At 36.3% G+C, this 26,666-nt stretch overlaps 1 protein-coding gene across 2 annotated transcripts; it reads right to left on the reverse strand.

Moving 5' to 3' along the window:
* Positions 1–947: 947 nt before the first annotated feature.
* Positions 948–26,666, reverse strand: LOC106066439 (uncharacterized). Of its 2 annotated transcripts, XM_013225461.2 has the most exons (4): positions 26,533–26,666; positions 10,875–11,026; positions 10,539–10,755; positions 948–5,037 (listed from the first exon to the last, which is right to left on the reverse strand). In XM_013225461.2, exon 4 carries the CDS (start codon positions 4,744–4,746, stop codon positions 3,724–3,726), a length of 1,023 nt encoding a protein of 340 aa, XP_013080915.2. In that variant the 5' UTR covers positions 4,747–5,037; positions 10,539–10,755; positions 10,875–11,026; positions 26,533–26,666; the 3' UTR covers positions 948–3,723. The 2 variants fall into 2 exon arrangements, with proteins under 2 accessions (XP_013080915.2, XP_013080914.2); XM_013225460.2 differs by lacking the exons at positions 10,539–10,755; positions 10,875–11,026; positions 26,533–26,666 and adding an exon at positions 9,008–9,432.

The raw sequence follows: 26,666 nt of genomic DNA on the forward strand, positions 1-26,666 counted from the left end.
TATTGTGCGTATCATTATGAGTCTTAATTTATCAAAACTAATGAGTATTTTTTTGTGTGTGTGCATTATTGGGTATTTGGCTCTACTGAATAAGGTAGGTTCTAACTACATAAATAGAAATAATTGTTAGATTGCCTTACGATACTCTGGAGGACCAAAATTATATTTGATTGTAGAAGTCTGATTCTTTCGAGAGTAACAATACCATTATTGGTTTCCTTTGATCATAGTGTTTGGTCAATTATCTTCCTGCTCTTCTTATCATGGTAATTGTTATTTGAGCTTTGAGCTTTTTGGCACATCGGCACACTTTAGGCCATGTCGTGCCCGAATTGTTATTGAATTTTGAGCTTTTTGGCACATCGGCACACTTTAGGCCATGTCGTGTCCGAATTGTTATTGAATTTTGAGCTTTTTGGCACATCGGCACACTTTAGGCCATGTCGTGCCCGAATTGTTATTGAATTTTGAGCTTTTTGGCACATCGGCACACTTTAGGCCATGTCGTGTCCGAATTGTTATTGAGTTTTGAGCTTTTTGGCACATCGGCACACTTTAGGCATGTCGTGCCCGAATTGTTATTGAGTTTTGAGCTTTTTAGCACATGGGCACACTTTAGGCCATGTCAGCCCCGAATTGTTATTGAGTTTTGAGCTTTTTAGCACATGGGCACACTTTAGGCCATGTCGTGCCCGAATTGTTATTGAGTTTTGAGCTTTTTAGCACATGGGCACACTTTAGGCCATGTCGTGCCCAAATTGTTATTGAGTTTTGAGCTTTTTGGCACATAGGCACACTTTAGGCCATGTCGTGCCCGAATTGTTATTGAATAAATTCCATACTTTAAAACAAATTTTATTAATTTTTCAGCAATTTCGACACAAAGATAAATATGATTTTAAAAATTAAACCACGTATTTAGATAAAATAATTAGAAACAAAACCAATTATTTCGAATGACTTTTATTTGGTATTATAAATAATTATTTGCGTTGACCAGAAGATCAATATCAAATGACCAGAAACAATTAACAAATAACAAAACACTCTCCAATAATCATTGGCTTTTCACATTATATATGTACACTGTATGAATATAAATATTTGGAGAAGTGTAAATTACCTGTGTAAATGAATGATAAGTTTAAAGCCATATATACAAACATTGAAATGGTATCACATAATGAGATAGTACAGCATTTCTTGCACAACATTGATATGCGTGGGTCGATCACAATGGGCAAATTTTTTTGTATTTACAAATTGGTTTGAGTGCACGTTTTATCATATGTAAGCTAATGTTTAAATGTTTCAGTTTTCTTAAGGAACATGCAATGAGTGTGGGTATGTTTGCATCGGCATCTTACAGCGTTAAAGCAACAAATTCGAATCCTATACAAAGAACCATCTGCCATATCTGGAGAGCGATAATCATGTTTTCCCAACCATCCAGGTATTGTGGCTTAAAATATTGGAATGTAAACTTTTTGTTTTCCACAAATAAATTGACTTCTATAAACTTTCACCTTTTTTTTTCTTTCTCACCCTCTCCTTCATCAGCCTCTAAGAAAATATATCATTCATTTGGTAAACACAGTTAAACAATGTTACTAATTAACTTATCTGGTTGACCCATTTCCTTCCAAAGATAAGAAAAAACTAGACCGAGTAAATAATTCGGTGTTACTGTTATTCTACCTTTAAAATGTACGTTTAAATGAATAAGATATGGCTTCAATGATTAGCAAAAGCACTCTCTGTATGTACATCAACAACTGAAATGAACGAAATTTAAATAAACAACTGTAACAATTTTAAGAATGTTTGTGGAAATATCAGGGTTCTTTTAAAAGGAAATTTATACATAAATGGATACTGCCTGGACCAAAATATGGAAGCACATCATCAATCGACTAGACTATTTTTTATACATACAAAGTGGGTCAAACTATTTCATTATATACTTTGTTGAAGCTTTTTTTTAAAAAAAAAAAAACAATTCTGAAAAAAAAAAGATTTTAATAGTATGGAGCTGATTTCAAAAGAAGATTAAAAATGTAAGACTTGACCTAGACAGGTTTCAGACGTACCTAAGGACATGTCAATATTATCTCCTAGCCCAAACAGGACAGCAGGGAAAGGAGGCGGCCGTGGTTACAAATGTCAAGCCTAATTTAAAAAGAAAGCGAAGAGACAAATAGAAAAAAAGTAGGTTTTAGTCCTAAGTTTAGACTTAGAATGGAAATATCTGTATGCTGCCCACATACAAACACGTGTTTTGGAAATATCTGTATGCTGCCCACATACAAACACGTGTTTTGGAAATATTCACGATAAACTACACAATGTCAAGGACGTTAAGTTGAAATTCGAAATTGTCCTTTTAATGAAAGTCACAAACAGAAGAGCTTAGCAAAACTTTTGATTCTACAGAGCTAAAATGTGCACACAAAAAATATCATGCAACGTTTTAAAAACAGCTTGATCCACACTTGTATTGTGTACACCGGATACACCAAAAAGCTTGCTATTTTTAGGTTTGCCGCCATGTACGAAAAACAATAGGTGTTAAGTAGAACTAAAAAAAAAACAACAGGTAATCAAAACAGTGGCGAAGTAATGAAGCTCAAAGAAAGCATGGGTCTTGAGTTTCAGTCACTCAGTGTCTCAAAGGAAGGGGCACCAGTTTCTGCTAGAGAACATTAATTCTACACCCTAATCCTCATCACCCATTTACGTTGCAATGTATCTTTATGACACTATTGCTTCCTGTCCCTGCGATTTCTTTATTGGATGACGTAGATAGCTAGGAGGTTTTCAAAGAGATCGTTTGTTTTTTCAGGAAGATTATTTTCAAGTGACTCAAAATCACACAGATCTTGACACAATGTGTTCATATTTCCAAATTTAAACAAAATTACAAACTCAACAATGTGGGAAGGTTATAATTTGAAATTATAGGCCCTATATATTTTTTTTAATGTATGCATGATATAGGACGTAGGGATCGTCAATGTTTAATTCACCTAAGGCTAACGGCTTCTTGTTTCTTTAAAATCTTTACTTATTTTAAAAGACAGTAGATTTAAATTGAAGGCAAGTCTATATAATTCTACATCGAAACAAAACGGATTTTCAAAAAATCAAAAATTTTAATTGGATGCTACCAGGTTAGAGGGGAAACAGTACACTCCTGTAATTAAAAAAAAAAACATGGAATCTGTGTGGGCTCTTGAGCAATAACAATAACAGTCTTCAGTTACAGTGCATGAAAAATAAAACGACAATCCATAACATTCTTCTTCCAGTTTGTGTAAACACTCCCTGAATCAATAGTTATGAAACAAGTCACAGGAAGATGGTGGGGAAAAAATCAATTCCGTTCTTTTCTCTACAAGTACTGTTTTCCACTATTGCACAACGATTGCTAGCTTAGCAGCGTGATGAAATAATCATAAACGTTTTTTTTTTATATTTTTTGTCTTGAGTTTTGTTTTTAATTCACTCACTTTTCTATGAGCTTATTGACAATAATGATCAGTGGATGCTCTCTTGTAGCCTGAGGATAGAAACTGGATGAATACAATAGTGCTGGTATTTCCTTCGTAATTTCGTCAGTGTATTCCATAATTGTAGTGCATACGTTGTAATGTTGCTTTAAGGGCTAAATTGTGTCTGAATTGGTAATAATTTGAGGGAGGAAGGAGAGTAAATCACACAAATTCAGCACTGGGAGTCGTCCTCGTCTATAGATTCTGACAGTGTCGGCATGGCTTTAGAGGTCAACGAACTCTGCCGCGTCAACCTCTTTTTAGGCGACCGTGACGTGGTGCACACGCTGTGAGCCGTGACCACCGGCTCCTCGTACTCCACTGGAGATTCCGGCAGTATTTCGAGGCTGTGAAAAACGTCCTGGCTCCTTTTGCTTTTGATTGGGAAATTGTGAACGCTGTTGGTGAATGCCTTGATCCATTCTTCCGCGCTCTTTTTGGTGCTGGCCTCAAACCTGTAGGAGTGGCCATCGGCGTTGTCGAATGTGACGATGAACTGACATGGGTTGGAATTGGATGCGGTCACTCTGCTCTTTTTCAGCTTTAAGTAAAGGGAAGGAGCAGAGGCCTGGTGACCAGCGCGCGTGACGATGGCATACCGTTCAAAGCTTTTCTGGTGAATTTGAACAAGGACCGGGCATCGTAGGCAGGGAGGCGTCTTATTGGGGGTGCACACGTGTGAGGTGTACGTCGATGTGCTAGAGTCCTGGAAGTTGTTCTGAGACTGAATCATGACCAGAAGCCCTGATTTTATTTCTGAGCTATCGTGGTTCCATTTAGAGTCATATTTTTTATTATGTTGGTTGACATAATAATTACGATCTGATGGCAAATAACTGCAAGTTTTAAGAAGTTCATTAGTGTTCCAGAACCTGCTCCCAACACTAGCATTATTTAAGTTCACTTCGAATCGGTTCGAATCTTCTTCTTCCCCGTGTTCACAATTGTCCATTCGGCAAAGTTTATTTTTCACTACGCTGTCCATTCGACTGTTGTCCACAAGCATTTCATTGATATTGTCCACTTCCACCTCGTGAGATGACTCCTCTGTAATTACGTGACACTTGTGACCAGTTGAAGGGGGCACGGGCAAGTGAGCCAGACTAGCTTGACCGGCGCTACGATCACTAAGTCCACTTCGCGGCCAGCCGTCCAACTTCATGAAGCCAATTAGTAAAGAATGGTAATTTTTCATTTTTCTTTCAATCTGAACTTCCGCACCACATTAATACTAAAACGTTTGAACTTTTAACTATTAATTGTTCAGATTCCACAATGAAGAAAGAATGAATCCAAATAATGAAAACAAAACAGCTTAGCTTGCAGCTGAAACTAAGTAGAAGTCAGATAGTATGAACCTCTCGACTCAGTACGAATCTTCACTGACGTAGGTCAAGTATGGTATGATATCCCACGTGTTTTCACAAGGTGTGTCTAACACTACACAGCAGGTCACGCTCTGTATCGCTCTGAAGACTTCAACAATCTGCAGACGAGAACAATGAAATCTCTTTATATACCAACCACTAACACATTCATTAAAAAAAAAAAGTCGAGATAACATCTTGAAAAAAAAAAAACAGCAGCCTAACCAAAGGAGATAATAATCGAGGAAATAAAAGGCACATTGTTATTCATAACATCCTTGTTAAACGGAAACTTAGTGAGGAAATCTACGCAACTTAATCCTTAACTTTGTTATCTAATCTCCCAGCTCGCCTTCGGGACGTTTTTTTTTTGTTTTTTGTTTACTGTAAGAAAAAAAAATTAACAGAATAAAGAAAAACAAAACAAGATAAATTGTTGGTAAGGCCAAGTGGGGGAAAAAAAGGTAACGGACGTCTGTCGCGACGAATCTTGACCTACTTTCTACATTTGTATGTACTCCCTTCTAATTGTTCGCTAAATCTAATAACCACAAGACCAAATCTTGTACTAATGTCGGACCTCTTTTGACGTGTTGACCCCCTACATAGAGTAACGCGAAGTCCTCTACAGTGACTCTCAAATCATTTTATGGCTACATAAATATTATATTTTTTAAAAATCGTAAAGATATGATAGATAAAAACACAAAACAGGGCCTAAATATTTTTCTAAAAGATTTCTTAAATAAAAAAAAATAAAACTCTTAGTATGCTAGACCACTGATAACAAAATATATCAAGGTAGGCCTAATAGTATGAGTAACAAAGGCAATGGCATTAGGATCTGCTTAGACATTATAACCATTAGGGCCTAAAACTCCAGTCTTGGAAAGAAAAAAAAAAGGGCGGGGGGCTCGGTCTTCATGTTAGCATGGTCAAGAGATTGTTTATGGATTCGCCTCTGCTTGCGCTATGTTGAATTCGCCTATTATTTGCCCATTATTAATAGAGGACGCTGCAAGTTGACAAAAAAATAACTTGCCTTAATTACAATTAAATAATTTAGGGACACGTAGCAATATTTCATTAAAATGTCAAGGTATTCTAATTATGAAGATTAGATCCTATCGCTCGCCATTATACACTCCCACTGAAATAATATCTAGATGTGGATCTAAATGTCTCTTAATTCATCCCCTATTAATTATCGCTCTGTCAACTATTTCTCAGCCCTGCCTGTAACCATCCCACAAGACTTCGTGAATGACGTTTATGGTATGGGCCGTACAGGCAGGGGAAACAAGTGGTGGGAGAAATGAACAGACGGTGGGAATGAGAGCTTGTAGGTGAGGCTAGGGGCGCAGGCAGGCGTTTAAGAAAGTTGAACTAGTTCCAACTAATAGTAAAAAAAAAAAAAAGTCCTAAGTCTATTGACTAGACAGGTTCAACTGATTCACTCTTAATGTAGACCAAGGTAGGAAAATCAAGTCAGGCCTCAATCCCGATTGACATTGAGGTAACATGGACATGGTAATCACATGAGCACCTATTTATAGCCTTGTGCGTGTGCCTGTACAACACATTTATATAAACAAAAACAACATACACATGTATAAGAGTCTTCAATGTATATCTGAAACACATGAAAAGATGGTATTTCTTGCCTCTTTATTTTCTGTTACAACGTAGATCTGGTAGCAATTTTAAAAATGTGTGTACAGTTGTTTTAAAGCTCCGCCCATTAGTCCATAATGTAGGCCAACACTCAAGAATCACACGAGGGATTGCCAATGTACACAGCAATAAAAATGTTTTCCTTTTAATACGCTGACACGTAAAATAGAGATCTTAACTCAAACTCAAACCCGATTTAATAAATTTTGAAATATAATTTAGTCAAAGATCTGCGATTTGTTATTTAAAAAAAACAACACAAAACAACACAGCAAATGCTACTAAAACTTAACTCAAACTACAGCCGCTTTAATACATTTTGAAATATAATTTATTCAGATATCTGCGATTTGTTACTGTTATTTGTTATTTAAAAATATAAAACGAAGGCAATAATAGCTATTAAAAAGCTAAAGAAGAGGGCCATCAACTTATAGAAAGAAGAAAGATGTAGTTCTACGAATTATTTTTCTAAAAATTGGAGGGAAATTTCTACAAAAGAGCTATCAGTGACAATTATTATATTACATATTAAGTCTCTCTAGAATATAAATGATATAACTATTCATTACTTTCTGTTATAATTCAGAAAGGGATAGGGATAACAAGTAACAAAAAAATGTTTTTTTTGAACATCAATTCCTCCTTAATAAATATCATGGCAATCAATTATTTTTCCAATTCCTATTATTAGCTTGCAAGCTCTTCTTGGACGGACGGACACTAGTTGTACATGGATTTCGAAAATGGCTCTAACGATTTTCCTAGAACTATGACAATTTATGTAAATCTTTGGGGAAAAAAATTACTAGCTAATTGGTCAGACAGAAATTTTTGACCGTCATACTTTTTTTTTTCAAAATATAATCCTCTTAAAATTAAATTGGCTATTGTGAACACGCTTTTAGTGGGTATTCCCGCACTCACCTCAAATGTTCACTGTATTCAGTAAGAACTGAATAAAGAAATAGACCGTCTTATACAGAAATGGACTATAATAGAAGAACTTGATTGAGCATGCTTACTGGAAAAACTGATTTGATTTGATTTTGATTTTAGGCACATCGGCACAATTTAGGCCATGTCGTGCCTGCAGTCCCTTAAGGACTACTCTCTCTCTAAACAACAAGGGCCAAATTCTATACAGACATATCATTAAAATCAAGGTCTATTCACAGTTAAAATAGTAAAGGTAGTACAAATTTAATTATTTGTTAAAAAACTGGAGAAACTCCTTGCAATATTGAAGCAAGAAAAATATGAGAAATTATAGACCACCACCAGCTTCATAAAAGAGAGATTTTTTTTTCTTTTTATTTCTTGTAATGGTTCATTACTGAAAAGAAGTCTTAGTGAGCTCTGCATAATTAAATTCTTCTACGTCCAGCAAATGATTTTTAGATAATGCGGTGCGCAACATGTTTATGTACGTCTGTATATTTATTCAATTATTTATTCCAAGAAACAATTGAGCCTCGTGCGGAAATTCCCACTGAGCCCAACGAGTTTAGACATTAGCCAAATTTAGTTTTAAAGATGATTATATTTTGAACAATTATAACGGTCAAACCAGAGTTTTGACTAAATGGCTATTAAATTATTATTTTTTTCCCAAAGATATAGATCTACACAAACTGTCAGATTTCTAGGAAAATCATTAGAGCCGTTTTCGAAATACCCGTCCAGGTTCCACCCATGTCAGCCTACTTTTTGAACCCTTGAAGAGTTTGCTAGCTAATATTAGGCATTCTAATACAATGAAGCAACGAATATTCAAATAGGTACATAAAAGAACAACAACAAATAGAACCTATAGAGTCTACGTACTCTTCTAATTATTATACAACTGCATAAATTTAACTCTTGTATCTTATCTCTCATGACAATAAGTGAATTTAATTGGCGGTATGTAGATCTATACCTATGTAGCTCTAACTTTTCTTGTGTAAAAGAAAACATTTCTAGATCTAGAATCTAAATCTAGGCCTAATCTATAACGATGACTTGAAGTTAGATCTAGTTTCTATTATGTGTGCTATTTGCTCAGTGGCGCAGCTAGGGCGGGGAAGGGAGGGGGAGATATTGAAAATCCCCCTGGCCCCCACTTGAGAGGAACCCCAAATGAGTATTTTTACATTAAAAATTAAATATTACGCAAAATGCAGGGGCCCTCAAACGATGGAAAATTTCTAGCTATAAGTTAGTATAAGCTAACTAGATTCTAGATCTATATATAAGCAATATTATTACTAAACATGAGAGAATATATAAAGATGCAGTATGTGTGTGTGTTAATATATATATATATATATATAATCTACATACCAATAAAATTATAAATTGAAAATCTAGAACAATAATGTGATTCTAGACTAAATGTCTAGGCCTATGAAAATGAAAACATTTTTAGCTTACCTTTTTATATATATGCCCTATATATTTAGTAGATCTAATACAAACTAAACATGAACTAGATTTATATGCTGTTGACCATGTAGCGATGTTAGAACCATTTCAAAAGGAGATTGTGAAACTTGTTCAATGTTGAAACGACCGTTGTTTTGCTTCCGTTGAACGTCGTCTGCTAATAATGACACAACTTGAGCACATCGACTGCAGGGCAGATTTTTTTTTGTTCATTCAACCCGCCGTCTGTTTTCAAACCGGCACAAAATGATCTATCTAGATCTATTTTCGCGTTACGTCCTCTGCGTAGAAAATCCTCGAAAGGAACTGTTTAAATGTTAATCCAGACGTAATGGTAACAATAACTGTTGAGAAAGCCCGCCACCGTGCACCGCACCTAACCCTGTGATCACCAGACAGACAGCGCAAAATAAAAATGGAGGAGGGGGGTGTGACTTAAAATCCCACGCAGCACATTAGACGACGTCTGGCCACACTCGCTCTTATCTGACTAAGGGGATACAACCACTTATATCGACCTTCATAACTCAGGCGGCACACTCCAACAATTTTTTTGTTCATAATTATTATTGTTGTATTATTGTCATTTTACTTGATGAACCCAAAAAAGACACACAGACATTTAATAAAACTAAATCAATCATTCATATATATTTATCGATATAGGCAAACATCTAGACATTCTAGATCTAGTTCTCTATGTCAGTGTCATAAAGATCTAGAGAACAAACAGATTACTTTGGGCAGGTGTTATTGGCCGGTCGTTGACTTGTAGCACCGGATTGCTAGTGCAACTAAACCGATGTGGGTGTATTATATTTATATAATATTTTAAATTGTAGAATTTAAATAGATAGAACTTTTAGTGCAATAGAGGTCGCCATAACTAAGTTGCAAACTTAATACAACACTTGGCTTTGACACATAATTTGATTAAGAAGTGTACTACTCATTACAAATACTCGCCACAAGAGGTTCTCGAGTCAACTGATCACTTATTGTACTGGGATAGGCCTACTTTGACTGATAAATGGTAGATTTTAATCGCCCTGGTCTGCTGTTTATTGATTTAAAAAAAAACGCTACCATTATTGACATCGTCGTACCACTATAAGAATAACTGAGCTGGAAAAGCAAAAAATAAATAAATATGGGAACCTAGGCTTGGAGATTAAGCGTTTATGGAAGTTATCTAAAATAACAATATACCCCATTGTTATATCAACCAAGGGGATAATGACAACTGACCTCACAGATACCTTCAAGGCCCTTAACATTCCTAGGAGGTTTCTCTTTGCTTGTCAGAGGGCGGTACTGTTGCAAACCTGCCAAATCACCAGAGAATTTCTCAGTGGACACCGATAAAAAGACAACAATGAATTTGTCTTTCTTTAACGAAACCCGACCTTGGCAGTGCCAGAGAATGCATACTCGTTCATTTCTAACATAATAATAGTAAAAATGATAATAATTTCTATTATCCATGATGAAATTTGTTTTACAATGGTGCATTACTTACTTAATTACTGAGGTCCTCCCGCGCCGTTCGGCGCATTGGGCGGCAAGCTGTCTCCACAAAGATCTGTCACTGTCAATGTCTGAAGCCTCCTCCCACCTGGTGTCCACTCTTCTGAGGTCCTCCATGAAAGTGTGGCGCCAAGTTATACGAGGACTTCCCTGCTTGCGCTTTCCTCGTATTGGCCTCCATGTCATCGCAACTCTTAGTATGCGTAGTTCTTTTAGTCGGAGAACAACAATACATGATTAGAGCAAACATTTGTACAATGTATTTGTAATAATATAATATAAAATGGTATTTTAACAAAAAACTAACTACAAAAACACACGTTTTTACCCTTTCAAAGTTCAACACCTGCATTACGCCATATCAGCTCATTTTCATCATCATTTTCACTGCATAGCCACCAACCAATCGCTAACTTCTTCTCACCGTCACCTTAGAAACACACACACACTCCATAACAGCAGGTCACCTCGAAAGAAGGTCTGAGAACAGAGGAGCAAAAATAGTATACCAGCAAAAACAAAACAAAAAAGGCAGGCGCCCCAAAAGCAGACCACGAGTACGATGGCTTGACGGTGTAGAGGCCAAGTTATATCTGAGAGTTTAGAGACGAAAAGCTCAGGATAGATCTGAATGGAAACATGTATTGATGCAGACTAGGGCTCTTCAAAGGCTGTAGTGCCACTAGGAAGGATGACAGTGTCATACAGTTACAGACTACTAAGACACAGATGACCAACATTTTTTTGTGTCAAACGAAAACCCGCCAAAATAAGTTGTAGCCGTTGGCTACCTGAAGATGTATGTTTGAAAATGAAAAATCGTTATATCTATTCGCCATCTTCATTTTTTTTTCTTAATGACATTTGTAATGGAATGTAATCGACATAAATGTGGCATCAATCAAACATGAATTACTTTTAAAATAATTCATACTCAACGAAAGACTATCTTCGTCTTCGGTTGACCTGTAGAGGCTGTAGAGTATAATTTGAAAGAAATGTCAGGTACAAACAATACCAATGGTTGCTAACGCTTTTCGGCCCCCTGGCCAGAGAATATGCTTAAAACATTTCATCTAAAGATTGATACGCAGTGTAGCACTATTGACACGTAATGTAGTACTATTGATACACAAAGTAGGCCTGTTGATACGAAGTTAATGACATTTGATACAAAGTGTAAAGCTGTTGATACGATGTGTAGCACTATTTATACGCTGTATAGTATTGCTGTCTGTTGATATGTAGTGACTAACAGTTGATACTATTACGAGTGTTATCACAAAAGTTGTATATTTTTACCTATCTTAGTGAAATATAGCTACACTTTCGCTCTCTTAAAAAAAATTGATTTAAAAAATTCACTGTTGCATAAGCTCACTGTACAAATAATTGCTAAGTTCTAGCAGTTGTAATGATTAAACAGTAGGACAACTTGCTATAACCTTATCGGAATGAAGGCACAGAAATCTTGGAAACACTGAACCCAATAAATAGATTTAATATCTCTTGCATTAAGTATCTGAATGACTATAAGCGCTGGTAATTAGAAGTATTAAATAATAGCAGATGTTTAAGAGCCTACACTTAACATTATTGAACCACCAACGCTGTGGAGAGACTGATTAGCTAGGGAACTGCCTCCCCATCTTTGCGTGAATGTTACTGGTAGGATATGCTGATACAGTCCTATGAAGTCCGTTTGAGCAAGCTTATGGTGTGCAATGTCAAACTCATTAAGAAATTCTACCGGACATTATTTTGTCCCCAAGGTTAGCCTTTCACTTTTTTTCCTATCAGTTCCCATCTGTCGCGATGTGGCCACTGGAACACTTAACCCCATCTCCTCTTCAAGCTAATACGACCCACTTTACGCCGTTTGAAAGATGCCGTCGTAAAAGTTATGTATAGAAATCCTGGAGATCTTCTTTGTCCTGCGCAGAATACAAGTTACACCTCACTTTCTGGAAACCACTCCATTCCACCAGAGAAAACATCATTGCTTTTTTTTTTTCTGTTATCAATTCGTTAGACTCCCCCCCCCTCTTTTTTTTTCTCTTTCAGCCTCGATTGGCGTAATTCGAGTATTGATTCAATTCCGTTGGCAGAGTTCATCAGCTTCGATCAACATGTTGTTGACGTGAAAAGGTTTATCAGTGCTCAAACCTACCTGTCAGCAGGGGCGGCTCCCTCAAAGAGACTATAAGAACGAGATAGGTACGTGCCTCCAATCAATAAGACTTGAACCTAACAACATTTGCTATGTGCACTCTAGTCTGGTTTAAAAAAAAAAGTTTTTCATGTCCCTTCCCTCTTTTTCTTTCCCTCTTTTTCTTTATCCCGAAATCCAAAGCAATAACATTGGATGCGCTATGAATCATGTAAGCCTACGATTCATTCATTATGACTAATAAAAAATGACTCTAATGTCACCTGTTAACAAAGCTAATACCAACGCACTCTGTCTGTCTGGTACAAATCTTGTACACGCTGTTTGTCTCACTTCCCATTCTCGGATCAAGTTGAAACTTTTGCACAATTATTCATTATCAATGACAACATATGAATAAAAAAAAAATCAACCGATTAGCTAGTAAATCAGTGGTAATTTATTAATTTTATGTATACAAATGGAGATAAATTTTGCAGTATTAATAGCACTGCTGGTAATTGTGCGGCTATTTCCCTTATATACTTTTTTTGTTTTTTTTTCTCGGAAGTATTTTTATTATAAAGGTGTAGCCTATGCATAAAATTTTGTTTGTGAAATAGAAAGGTGTGAATTAAATTAATGAAGAGTAAGTGGGTAAACCCTAAAGTCTAAAATGTTTATATTACATCTATGAACGTTTGAATTATGCATTCATACTATTAATTAATAAATGTTTGCACGTTTGAAATTGAAATCTCTAAACAAAAATATCATTTAATAGTTTACCTGGGTTGTATGTGGACGGGAATGTCTCCCCAGGACAAGGCTCTACAGTCACACGAAAAAATGCTTTACGAGACGAGCCTTAGTCGTTGTACGAGTGAAGGAGACCAATGATGACGAATAAGTAGTTTGTTTTAAACAACCATTTATTCCGCCATCATCAATAAAATAATGTACAAACCACAGACCTATATATAATATACCTAGACTAGACATGGAGATCTCATAACACTACACAAACCCGTGAAAAAACTAAAAAAAGTAGTTAAAAGAAGTAATGCTTTTTTTTTAACCCTAAACTATGTAACATATAATTTAATGTTTAAATCATAGACTTATATATACTACTCTAGACTGGGCATGGAGCACAGACGTATATATACTACTCTAGACTGGACATGGAGCATAGACTTATATATACTACTCTAGACTGGACATTTTTAGCACTACAAAAAATGTCGTGAAAATTTTTTAGAAAGTTGATCAAGGCTTTGTTTTGTAAAGTAGTTAAAAGAAGTAAAGTTATTGTTTTTTTTTCCACCCTAACCTATGTAACATAATTTAATTTTTAGATCTAGATCTAGAAATTGAACATCAAAAATAAGAGTACTCTCGTCTCATAATTATTATTTTACAATTTTTAGATACATAATCTAGAAAGATATAGGTAATCAATCTATTTAAATGTACATAAGATGATTTAAATCAACATGAATTATTTCGATCAAGGATTTTTGAATCATTATCTAGAAACAAACAGGAAATGGCTTTCTTTCATATATTTGAGTAAATATCCGAGAAATGATTTTGCATTTATTTCTAAACTTTGAAAACTAAAGATCATTAGTTTTCTAAGACAGAAAATATTGATTTGGGCGATTCCCCTTAGAGCTTAAAAAAGAGTTTACGTACATAAACATTTCTATTGTTATGACATGATTAGGAATTAGTTATTTTTTTCGGGAATAGGGTAAAGTTTTACTTAGCGACGATGACGTAAAGTTGGTTAAAAAACAAGAACGCTCTAAGCGACGCTAAAAGAAGACGCTTCTTGTAGAGTAGTAGACTTGAGTACAATAGATATACGGATTTACGGACAAAGCTGACATCGGACGATTCCCTTCTTGAGTATTAAATATCTTTATAGAACAACATATCAGCGTCGACTGCATATTTGATTGTTTCGGCCTTTCGCCGGTGTTACTTAAGTAGTTGAGTTCAGTGTTACTTCCAGTCAGATCTACACTAGACATATTGTCAAGAATCAACACCGCGCGGAGGCCTTAACACTATATATAAAATTCTGTGAATCGATCAGTCGCGGATAAGAATTTATTTCCGGTTTCCAGTCTAGTGTAATATATTAGTCTATGGTTTAAATCTACATCTAGTAGTCCGAGTAATTAAACATTGAACAAAAAGAGCAGTCTTGTCTCATAATTATTATTTTGCAATTTTTAGATACATAATCTAGATCTAGTAAGATATAGGTAATCAATCCATTTTAAACTATATAATCTAAAATCATAAGATGGTTAAAATCAACAAGCATGGAAACTAACAGGAAATAGCTTTATGTTATAGATTTGCGTGACTATTTAGTTATGTGATTAATTATTTAAAATCCGCAAAAAAGGATTGCATTATTACTAAACCTTGAAAACTAAATTTCATTTCTTTTCTAAAAAAGACAAGAGTGATTTTCTAAGTTTCAAGGCTTCTTCCCTTACAGTTTAATATGAAAGTCACTTAATAACGATCAGATCATGATCGGATAAGCATTTGTTTCCATTTTAGGGTCTAGGTAGAAACATTTACAAATAATAAATAGTATCTTTGTTTACATGACTGTATGAACGCATGATGTCTTTTTTTAAATATTTTTGTTTTGGCATAAGGGAGAACATGAAGGCCGCTAGGGTGTATATTTTATTTATATTTCGCCTAAATGACTAGGTGTACACATTTTCACGGTGACTATTTTATTGCGCCTTGTTCAGACACACCTATTAAAATCCTTGTTGCAGTTCGTGAAACTAAAAACCCCAAGGTCAAGGCCATTCGTCTAGTTTCGCTGTAAATCCTAAAAGAAAATTCTGGAAAATGTACCCTCGAGCCCCTGGCCATTATTTTTTCTTTTAATGCTTGTCTGTACAATCATATAGTCCAAATATGCTAATGATTGGAAGATATTTTATTGACGCATTTCTTTGTGACCAGCTTTCAGGGGGTAATCAGTGCTACATTGAAAGATAATATCAACTAGAATCCAGGGAGATTAACTTTATATCCGGTTTCCAGCGAGAGTGCGAAGAGAAAAAAAAAAAGAATGCTGGTTTGTAAGTGTATATAGACAGCTAGACCAGTGTGCAGATAAACATCTGAGTAAACAACGACCACCACTGACACACGACGTAAGCGGAAACAGACGTCTGCTAAGTACTTGACGAACTGTGACCTGGTTGCAGCTATAGTTTGACATTGTTTTAACAAAATTAACATGTCGTTTAGAGTTGACAGAGTTCAAAGCTGAGACTCTGGATGTAAGAGGGATACAATCAAGGCCGGCCTTAGGCCACTGCAACCTATGCGGCCGCAGTGGGCCCCGCCCAGGTGTACATTTTTAAATTAAACCGTCATAACCATTTGTAACTTATAACAGGTTTCCCGGGCTTCCTCATTTTCCATGTTCCTGGAAATCTTCTGAAAATGCGTGAAAATCTGAAAAATAGACAAAATTGTCGTTTTGTGGTGTCATTATTATGGGAAACGCCAATTCTACGTGCGTTAAACAAAGACATTGTCAGCTTTCATTTTAAAAAATAATATAGAACCAATTTTAACAAAAAAAAGGAATTTCCTTTGCTTTATTTCATTTAGTAGTCGCTGGCTTATAAATATAGATCTAAATCTTTCTCGATCTCTTTAAAAAAAAATCAAAAAGCGATATTTTTGTATCGTGATTTTCTAAAGAATGAATAAAATGCAAACTCGAATTTATTTTCTAATCTAAATCTTAATTTTCACTAATCATCCGTATCCCTACCCAGACTGGGCCCTGCGCAATCCGTTTCGCATAGGGCCCGCAATTGTTAGGACCGGCCCTGGATACACCACTCAGTGTCGGAGTCTTCAAAATGTCCAGGCTGAGACGTCTGCTTGGGTGGAGTCTTTTAAAATTTTAGGGATATCACATAGAGTAACGGTGATTCTAAGAATATACATACATTTTTAAAGTATTCTTATTTGAATTTTTTTTATGCAGTGTTGCTAAAATTTGCAATAAGTGTCACAACGGAATCTTATCGTTTGTGATAGATCACAAGGCTGTTACAATCTTTAACATATCTATAACAAAGAAAATCTAAATTTCAAGTACTGCAATCTACATCACTAGCCTGTCAACGGTGTGAGATCAGCAACGCTTCTAGTACTACACTGATTACACTGTCAACAAAATGAGATTATCTGCAAATATATGTGGGGCGCAGTGGCTGAGTGGTTAAGCGCTTGGTTTCTGAACATTTAGTCCTGGGGTTCGAAGACTTGGATTTTGAATTTCGGGATTTCTAGGGCGCCCCTGAGTCCACCTGACTTTAGTTGGGGAAAGTAAAAGCGGTTGGTCGTTGTGCTGGCCACATGATACCCTGCTCGTTAACCGTTGGCCAAAGAAACAGATGACCTTAATATCATCCGACCCATATATCGGTCTGAAAGGGGGAACTTCTAATAAATTCATAGAAGAACAAAACATCTACTGCCTGGTTGTGTGGAACTGTCGTCTTGATGGTCTCGGGTTTGAACCTTGCACAAATGTTGAACACTTTAGTCCTCCCACTTCCCGATCTCGGATCAAGTTGAAACTTTGCACAATTAGTCATTGTTCTTAACAAAACATAAATCAGTCAAACAAATAACCAATTAGCTAATTATTTAGTGGTAATTGATTAAATTTGGTTGATATTGAAAAAGGGAAATAAATCATTTAGTATATATCTTGAACAAGGGAAAGACATCGTACTTGACAGATGTGGTGGTATAAGTTGAATTAGTCCCCTTGAGGACTCGATGCCAGGGTTAACATTTATTGATGCATTTTAAAAAACGATGATATAAACACAAAAATACTCCCTTCTTCCTTCCCCCTTTCCCAACTGGTCCAGGCATTGAGAAAGCTAGAAGCTAAACAAAAACAACAGGTAAAATGTTTCTAATCGCAAGGATTTATTAAGTGTAGGCCCATTGTGCATACAACTATAAGACTGATCCAAACTAATTGATACATGTACACTTAATTTAAGCTTTTTTTTTAAAGTATGATTTACTATAGTTGTATATTCTGCTTGAGATTTTCATACTAATGATTAACAATGATGTTATTTTATGATTTTTTTTTTATTTTAATGTATAGGCCTATTTTATCATTATTTCCTAATTCTGTGCACCTGAAACATCAAAAAGCATTCTAATTTTACATATGCCTCCACTTTAAAGGATTCTCCACTAAATTTTTTAGAACAATTAAATAAAAGAAGTAAGTAGATATAATGCGGTAGACTTTCGGACATTTTTCTTGTTATAGTTATGAGTAATTTCCCCTGTTTGGTCTAAAATTAGTTCGATTTCAAGCTAAAAAGGTTCAGACGACAAAAGAGGTCACGAGACGATGAGTAAACAACTCTGTTCCTTCTCAAATGACTAATTGATAGTCAGGCGACCCTATGTGACCTGTCCAGATGACTTGCCTCGAGAACGCTAAAAGTAGGCCAAAAACAAACGGTTATATTAGATGGTTACATAGTTGCAGATATAATAGGGCGATTCAAAGATAAAAACTAGATCTACTAACTAGCATGTCGTTAATCATTGGTTCACGGCCCCTCGTGGCAATCTTTGGGCTACTGATATGTAAAGGAAGCTGACCACTGGCGGATCCAGAACTTTTGAGTAGGGGGGGCGATTTTTTTCCAAACCCTAACCCTAATGCCCAGTAAACCCTAACCCTATGCATAAACGTGCATATATATATATATATATATATATATATATATATATATATATATATATATATATATATATATATATATATATATATATATATATAATATATATATATATATATATATATATATGAGAATTTTTAAAAAGCAGCATTTCTAACCCTTTGGAGAAAAACAAAACAACTGGGGCATCGCTATAAGGTTTTCAAGTGGGGTTCGGGGCGAAGCCCCGACGACAAAAGCGTTTTCTTGCTTTTTTCACTGCAGAAAAGTATTCTCCTGACATTTACAGCTCATTATCCATCAGTGGAGTTCGGCCGCCGCCAAAAGCGTTTTCTTGCATTCTTCACTGTAGAAACGCATTCTCCTGACATCTACAACTCATTATTTATCAATGGAGTTCGGGGCGAAGCCCCGACGCCAAAAGTGTTTTCTTGCATTAGTCATTGCAGTAACGCATTCTCCTGACATCTACAGCTCATTATTCATCCAATGAGTTCGGGGCGAAGCCCCGCCGCCAAAAGAGTTTTCTTGCATACTTCACAGAAGAAACGTATTCTCCTGACCTAAAACTCATTATTCATACTATTAAAAAAGGACCTTTTGAATAATGTTGTACTTATAATATTCTAATATGAATGTATAGGCCCTTAATACATTGCAAAAAATCCGATTTGTTCCTTGAAAAGATAAGATACCCCACATATTTAGATTTTGGCTTTGAGGATCTCCGCCGAAAAAAAATTATTCGATAAATAATATTCAATAAAATCAAAGTATAAATTGTGAATTATAGTCCCAAATTTATTTAACTAGAAAAATATCAGATTGAGTAAAGGTTAGAAAAAGGCGACTATGAAAAAAACGATTTGGGTTTAGAACTCATCTCAATCGTGACTCTTATACTGAAAAATTTCGTTTGAATTCTAATTTTTTGAATGCAAAGTCTTTCTTAAAATAGTTATGATAAATTCATGTGAAATTACATAAACTCTGTCTGGAAATGGGAGGGGCGGTAGAGTGAAAACGATTAATCCTCGCTCCTTTAATAATTTCTGCTAAAGATTGCATTTGGCATTAAAGAATAGGGGTGTGGCGACTCGATGTAAGAATTTAATTTATAGTATATATAAATTATATTAGTGACAGATGTTTTTGTTTTGTAATTTCCTAACTGTAATATAAAAAGAAAAAGTATTGGTTTGTCCGATGGGGGAAAGGCGATTGCATGAATCGCCCCTCCCACCTGGTACAACCCTTTTTCATTTAAATTTTACTAATGTTAAAATTTGAGATTAGAGTGTGGTACGACATAATATACAATGAGTTCACATATCAATATGTAGTTTATATTATATAGATATTCAACTAATTTTGTTCACAATCTATGATTCTCCACAAAAATAGGACCGCCCCCCCCCCCACTCAGAGGGCTAGAGTGGGGAGGGCAGTACATGCAATTTCCCCCTCCCCCAACCTCACCGAAACGGCCAAGATACAAGAAGGCGAGCGACATAATATAAATCTATATATTAACTCAACTAATATTGTTCACAAACTATGATTTCTCCATTAAAGTAAGACCGCCCCCCCTCAAAAGGTTTAGGTGGGAAGGGCAGTAGAGATAAATTGGCAAACATGGAACGACATAATACAAAGATCGGTTAAAATATCAATAACAAGTTTTAATCACATAGATATGTAATTGATTCTGTTAGCAAGCTGTGATTTCTACAAAGAAATTGGACCGCCCCCCCACTCGAAAGTTTATGGGGGGGGGGGGGGGCGGGATTGATACCATCGCCCCCTCCCGACCCCACCAAATCGGCCAACATACTAGAGGGGGGGCGAAATAATCTAAAAATAGGTTGAAATATAAATACTTAGTATATGTTATTAACATAAGTAATGAATTCGTATACAAATTGTGTGAATTCTATACTAAAATTCGTCCGCCCCCTCCCTTCGGGGGGGGGGGGGGTCGGCCGAGTGGGGGGGGGCGATCGCCCCTACCGCCCCCCCCCCCCCCTGGATCCGCCAGTGAAGCTGACTGGCTAATGGGAAATGGAACAGAACACAGGTTAACCGAAGCCTTGTGCAAAAGAGAACCCATTGCTTTCAATCACAATCGTGAAGCAATTTATCGCGGGGAGCAACTTTTTTTTTTTACAAAGCTTATATCAACTCACTCTGTCTGTCTGGTAAAAAGTTTGAACCCGTTATTTCTCCAACACCTATTCTCGGATCAAGTTGAAACTTTGAACAATTGTTTATTGTACTTAACAAAACAGGAATTAATAAAACTTCATCCGAAAATGGGTGCTGCATAAATTACGTGTTCAAATTATCTAAGGCGACGAAACCCTACATATTTAGTCTTATTTGTGAATACTAAAGGATTAATTTCTTTTATTGGTATCAAACAAAATAATTAATTACCAGTAATTAATCGACTAATTGTTTTTTTTTTAATGATTTCTGCCTTGTCTTTGACAATAATTAATTGTGCAAAGTTTCAACTTGATCCGAGAATTGGTGTGGAAGAATTAACATGTACAAACTTTTTACCAGACAGACAGAGTGAGTTGATATAAGCCTTGTAAAAATATGTATAACACTTGGGTTTACAAAAAGTACAAAGTCAATCTACTAAGAGGGATAATTAAGAGTGATATTGATCATCGCTTGTTCAGTGACCGGATCTAGTCTAACAGTACAATCGTGTGATGTCCTTTAACATTAAGTTAAGTTGGTTTGTGCTGCCATGACAACCCCATAAACAAATTCACAAGCATAAACATGATGCAGAAAAAATAAAAATAAACGCTGTTCAAAGTCAAGCTCATTTACAAACTTAATGACAACAACTTGTGTACTATTCTAAATGTACACCTTCAGACACATTCACAGAGTGCACATGCACATATGCACAGTACTAGTTCTATTTATCACCTACACAAATATGAAGAACAAAAGGAACAGTTAACAAGAATAACAATTAAAAATAGTATAAATTTAGAAAAAAACAACAACCCACGTTTCTATTAAAACACACTGTAATAAAAAAAAATAAAAGTTATAAAAATAACAAACTAAAGTTATAAAAATATAAAAATAAAAGTTATAAAAATATAAAAAAATTGTTGAGTGCGTTTAGCATGAGTTAAAGTGAAAATCACACCCATTGCTTTGTTGCTGTTTTCGTCTGTTTTATTTTTCTACTGTATTTTAGTGTGTTTTAATACAAAACGTTTTATATTTATTTTATCTATTTTTTTCAACAATTTATTTTGTCGTCTTTCTTTACACTAATTTTCAATGACTATCCACAACTCAAGCAATGTAATAGTCAGAAAGAAGGTTTGTGACCCAAACATTGAACTTGTATGGGTCAAACTTTAGCCTTACCATTCGCCAAGAGAATTCACACAGGTGTGTATTGTAAGTGTTTACATACTGCCTACGACTTATCTCCCCTTTGCTTAGTACATTTTCAATATAAATCAAAATTAACTAATTACCACTAATTATTTATTAATGTTATTATTATTATTATTATTAATTCCCTGATCTTTTTAAAAAATGAATTAACGTGTTGTCATCGAGCTTGACCTTGTATGCAAAATTTGATGACGATTGGAAGAGGTCGAAAAATTTAGAAAAATCCAAACATGAAAAGAAATACAGAGTGACAATGTAAGCGTTGCAGGTAGAAATAGAGAAAAACGTAAAGATAAAACTGAATGGGTTTTGTATAGACATTTTATGTATGATGTACTGGGAAATGGGCTGAAGGTATACTATTATCTATATAGGTACTATTTGTAGATTAGGATCAAATATTTTGTTTAAGACAGGAAGTAAAAAAAAAACCAACAACGTTTGAATGAGGAGACACGCATAGGGACGGAATGGTGACAAGAAGAAGATCTGATTGAAGACAAAGTCTTACCACATTTTGGATTCCAAATACTTTAGTTTGAACTTCGATAAAATATTGTTATGACTTTGCCATGCGCACCGCCATCCAAGATAGTGCAGAAAGAAGGTGCGCACTATCTGTGACTAAGCAAGTCGGATGTTGACATTAGGAGAGACTAACGATTTCCGCCCAAGTAGAGAGCCAATATGGAGATGCTGTACTCAAGGCAGATGCCCTTTGTGTTTGTCATGTCTCTATGTAAATAAACGTCTATGTCCTCGTTGAGTTGCCTCACTTAAGTTATTACAATTGGTGTCAGAAGTGGGATTTATAGGCAACTCAACGAGAGGAGGTAGGATTAGATCTCTATGGCATCGCTCAAGCTATTGCATCAGCTCTTGATAAAAGAGCTAAGACAAGAGCTTCGAGACCGAGGTTTAAAACCTGTCGGTAGCAGAGAAACGCTCACGGCTCGTCTGGGGCAAGCTCTGATCGATGAAGAGGAAGATCCGGAGACCTATCAATTTGAAATTGAGCCTGGGATTGTTGATGTAATGGGCAAGATCCAAGACTGTGGGGATGTATTTAAGGAACAATTGAACATGATTAGGAATAAGATGAGGAGCATGATGTGGAACAAAGTAGATGAAAGTGTGTTGCCAGTAGAAGGCCAAATAGATCAAAGTGATAACATTGTGTCGCAAGCAAAAGGAGGAATAAACTCGTTAGGGAAGGAGCAGTTGCCTGGTCAGGACTGTGGCTGCACAAACAGTGGTGATGGAGGCGCTGGGGATTGGAGCGCCGTCTGTGACTGTGTTGTGGGCAAGTCTGTCGGGGGTGACTTTCAAGGCGAGAAACGTGGCGACGATTGCTTCGACGATCTGAACGGTATGTTTCAAATCGAAAGGAAAGAAACAAATTTATGTGCCTGAAGTGTTTGTTCCTGTTGCACCTGTTACCAGTATCTCGGTGAGCCGGACAGATCAAGACAACGTTGGGTCTGCGTCCAAGCTTTCTGCTGTGGACCTTAAAGACCTCTGTTTATCTGTCAGTACCTTTGATGAGAACTCAAACCATGAAAGCCTCAAGACCGTTTCTGATTCCTTGCCTCTGATGTCGTCGAGTGAAATTGCGAATACGGGCCCCAACCATGGCCGAGACAGAAACAACGAATTTGACTTTGGCAGCGGCATAAGAGAGAACTCCATACTTGGCAACTGCATCCAGGCGATTGACATGAACTGTATATGCGGCGTCCTGCGGGGAAAGTGCCCATGCCAAGAAAACCAGCTACAAGATCTGAACTTGACAGAAATTTGTACTTCTGCTCACTTCAGTGAGAATGACTTGAACGGTGGTGAATTAATTCCAGCAAAACCTGATGTAATGGTGGATGAACATTACAAGGATGCTTCATGGGCATACCTTACAGATGAGGCTGAGAAAGACTATGTGCTTGAAACCATGGCTACAAGTGGGCCTACAACTGTGTCACGAGACGTCCATGGAAAAGGTACGCTGACTCAACGTCTTAGAACAACAACCCTGGAATCTACGGTGATCACCACAACATCCATTTGTGTTACGTGGCTGGCAACCATGACCTCCACTAACTCTCCCTGTGTCATCTGGCTGGCATCAGCAACTATCGTCATGAGGTTGAAGCAGCGACCTCGACATCGTCTCAAGCGTAGACTGGCCAACTGGAAGAAGAGGAAGCGACGGCCGCGGAATGCTGTGCAGATGGCATCGTGGGCAACAGGCTCCCTGCCGTCTGTGGCTCCCACGGATCGACCTCCACCTGAACTGTCAAACCTCAGCTGCAGTGTTTCTTTTCGGGACGAAAAGTGCTAAGACGGGGGCAATGTTATGACTTTGCCATGCGCACCGCCATCCAAGATAGTGCAGAAAGAAGGTGCGCACTATCTGTGACTAAGCAAGTCGGATGTTGACATTAGGAGAGACTAACGATTTCCGCCCAAGTAGAGAGCCAATATGGAGATGCTGTACTCAAGGCAGATGCCCTTTGTGTTTGTCATGTCTCTATGTAAATAAACGTCTATGTCCTCGTTGAGTTGCCTCACTTAAGTTATTACAATATGTTTGTAATTTGACATCATCATACTAGTGAGACAGGATTAGCTATTAAACTAGATCACCACCTTACCAGATCAACCAGTTTATCTCACACTGATGATACTAAGTAAAGTATCCCATTCAGACCTTGCGATCTAGAGGTCAGATGATGTGAAGGTCATCTGTGTCTATGGCCGACGGTTAACGAGAGTGTCATGTTCCCAGCACAACTACCAACAGCCTTTACTTTTTACAACTAATTATAGTTAAGTGGACGAAAAGGAGATCCCGAAATAAAAAATCCCAGTCTTCACTGAGATTCAAACCCCAGACCCCTTTGTTCAGAAGTCAAGCACTTTACAAACTCGGCCACCACTGCTCCATCTCTTAACTAAACAGCAACTTTCTCGGACGTCTTGCGCTAGCGATCGATTTTCCATTTCCGTTTGACATTTAATAAGATTAGACATTATTCTATCGGCATGTCAACCCTTGGCATCGAGGCAGCTCTGTGCAGGTGCATGTTTTGCATATATCTAAAGTCGATCTCGATTAGACCTTGAAACAACGCTGTAAATACACGTAGGCCTATCAAAATGCCTCATCAGTGTCTGTCGATGGATTTAATTTACTTAGAGACATAAAAACAAACAAAGGTCACACATGGTTATAATTAGTGCACCTGAGTGGATCTAAAAACATGCTTTGGAGAGGTTCATCCGTGTAATTGAGGATGAATTTTTTTTTTAAGATGGAAGAGAAAAAAAAAAGTTCAGTAACGATACAATTTATTGTATTTTATGTTATCTAACATCTCTAACAAATAACAAGGAGAGGGCATAGATCATGTTACTAGCTTTTAGACTAAGAATGTACAAGTTTAGTGTTTACCTACCAATAAAATCATCATATGGCGGCGAGTAGTCTTAAAGTTATTTCTTTGAAATGAAATAAATTTAGCGTTTAATTGATACAAGCGGAATGGCCCCTGGTCGTGTGGAATGAACTCTGAACAATCATCTCGGGTTTAAACTGCGGGAGGTTTGGGCTAGGATGCAATTATCTTAATGAAGATAACACCAAAAAAGACGTGTAAAACCAACAAACAAGTCAAGCATTGTCCTCACTCTTGTAGTCAACACATGTGTAGTGTGTAAAGTCAAAGAGAAAACAAACTTAGAAGACTAAAGTCAAGAAGCTATTTCCACTCTTTCCCTCTAATGATAGGGGCCACGTGTTTTACAAAGCTTATATCAACTCAATCTGTTCGTCTGTCTGGTACAATTTTTGAACTCGTTATTTCCCCCTTTCCCCATTCTCGGATCAAGTTGAAGTTTAGACAATTTTTCTAAATCTAAAAATAGAATGCTTTTTGATGTCTCAGGTGCACAAAATTCGAAAAGAATGATAAAATATATATAAAAAAAAACATTATTACAACATGAATCAATTTAAAATATAATTAATTAATTAATGGTTTTTATTTATTTTGGTTGAAATTGAAAAAGTGAAATATATCCTACAGGAGTGAAATATAAGCATTAAATGTGAAGTAATTCTCCTCAGATAATTTATTTGAAATGTGTTTATTTTTAAATGTTTTTCTTATCCTTTTGATCGGATTATTTAAGACATAATCTTGCTATATAAATGCTGGACTAATCTAAAATGCAAATTTCACGTTTTTTATGGTTTCAGAAAATTAAAGGGACAATCTGTAGGTTTTTCGGTAATCAAACACACATAAGAGAAAAAAAGTGAGTGACATAGCTTAAACATTAAAGCTTTTTTGAAAAGAATGCAGACTAGGTGAATTGTTATTTTGAGTTTTAAAAACACCTTTAAGGATTTTCCGGTAATACAATGTCCTGCTTGTTTTGTTATTTATCCACATGCGAATTTATTTTTTTTTAAGAAAAGAAAGCGTGTATGTGTTTGTGTATGCATGTTCTAAACTCCAAATCAAGGTCAGCCCAACCAAGCTATTTACTAGATTCAAGGGCTTTAATGAATGACTAATTAAAATGGCAGTAAAAACGAACTGAGAATTTACCTGTTCCCGGATTTAAATCATTTCGATGTGCACTCTCCACTCCGTGTGAAACATCAAAGAAGTTTATTTCCTTCAGTGGAGAGTAGCTGTTGTTTTGTGTCAACACGTGGTTTGAAATCAACGAGAATTGTTTC

This window comes from Biomphalaria glabrata, chromosome 8 (assembly GCF_947242115.1).
Source record: "Biomphalaria glabrata chromosome 8, xgBioGlab47.1, whole genome shotgun sequence".
In the NCBI taxonomy this organism is placed as follows: Eukaryota; Metazoa; Mollusca; class Gastropoda; family Planorbidae; genus Biomphalaria; species Biomphalaria glabrata.

Coding starts and splice junctions, on each gene's coding strand:
- LOC106066439 (XM_013225461.2), bottom strand. CDS start 4,746: ATGAAAAATTACCATTCTTTACTAATTGGCTTCATGAAGTTGGACGGC.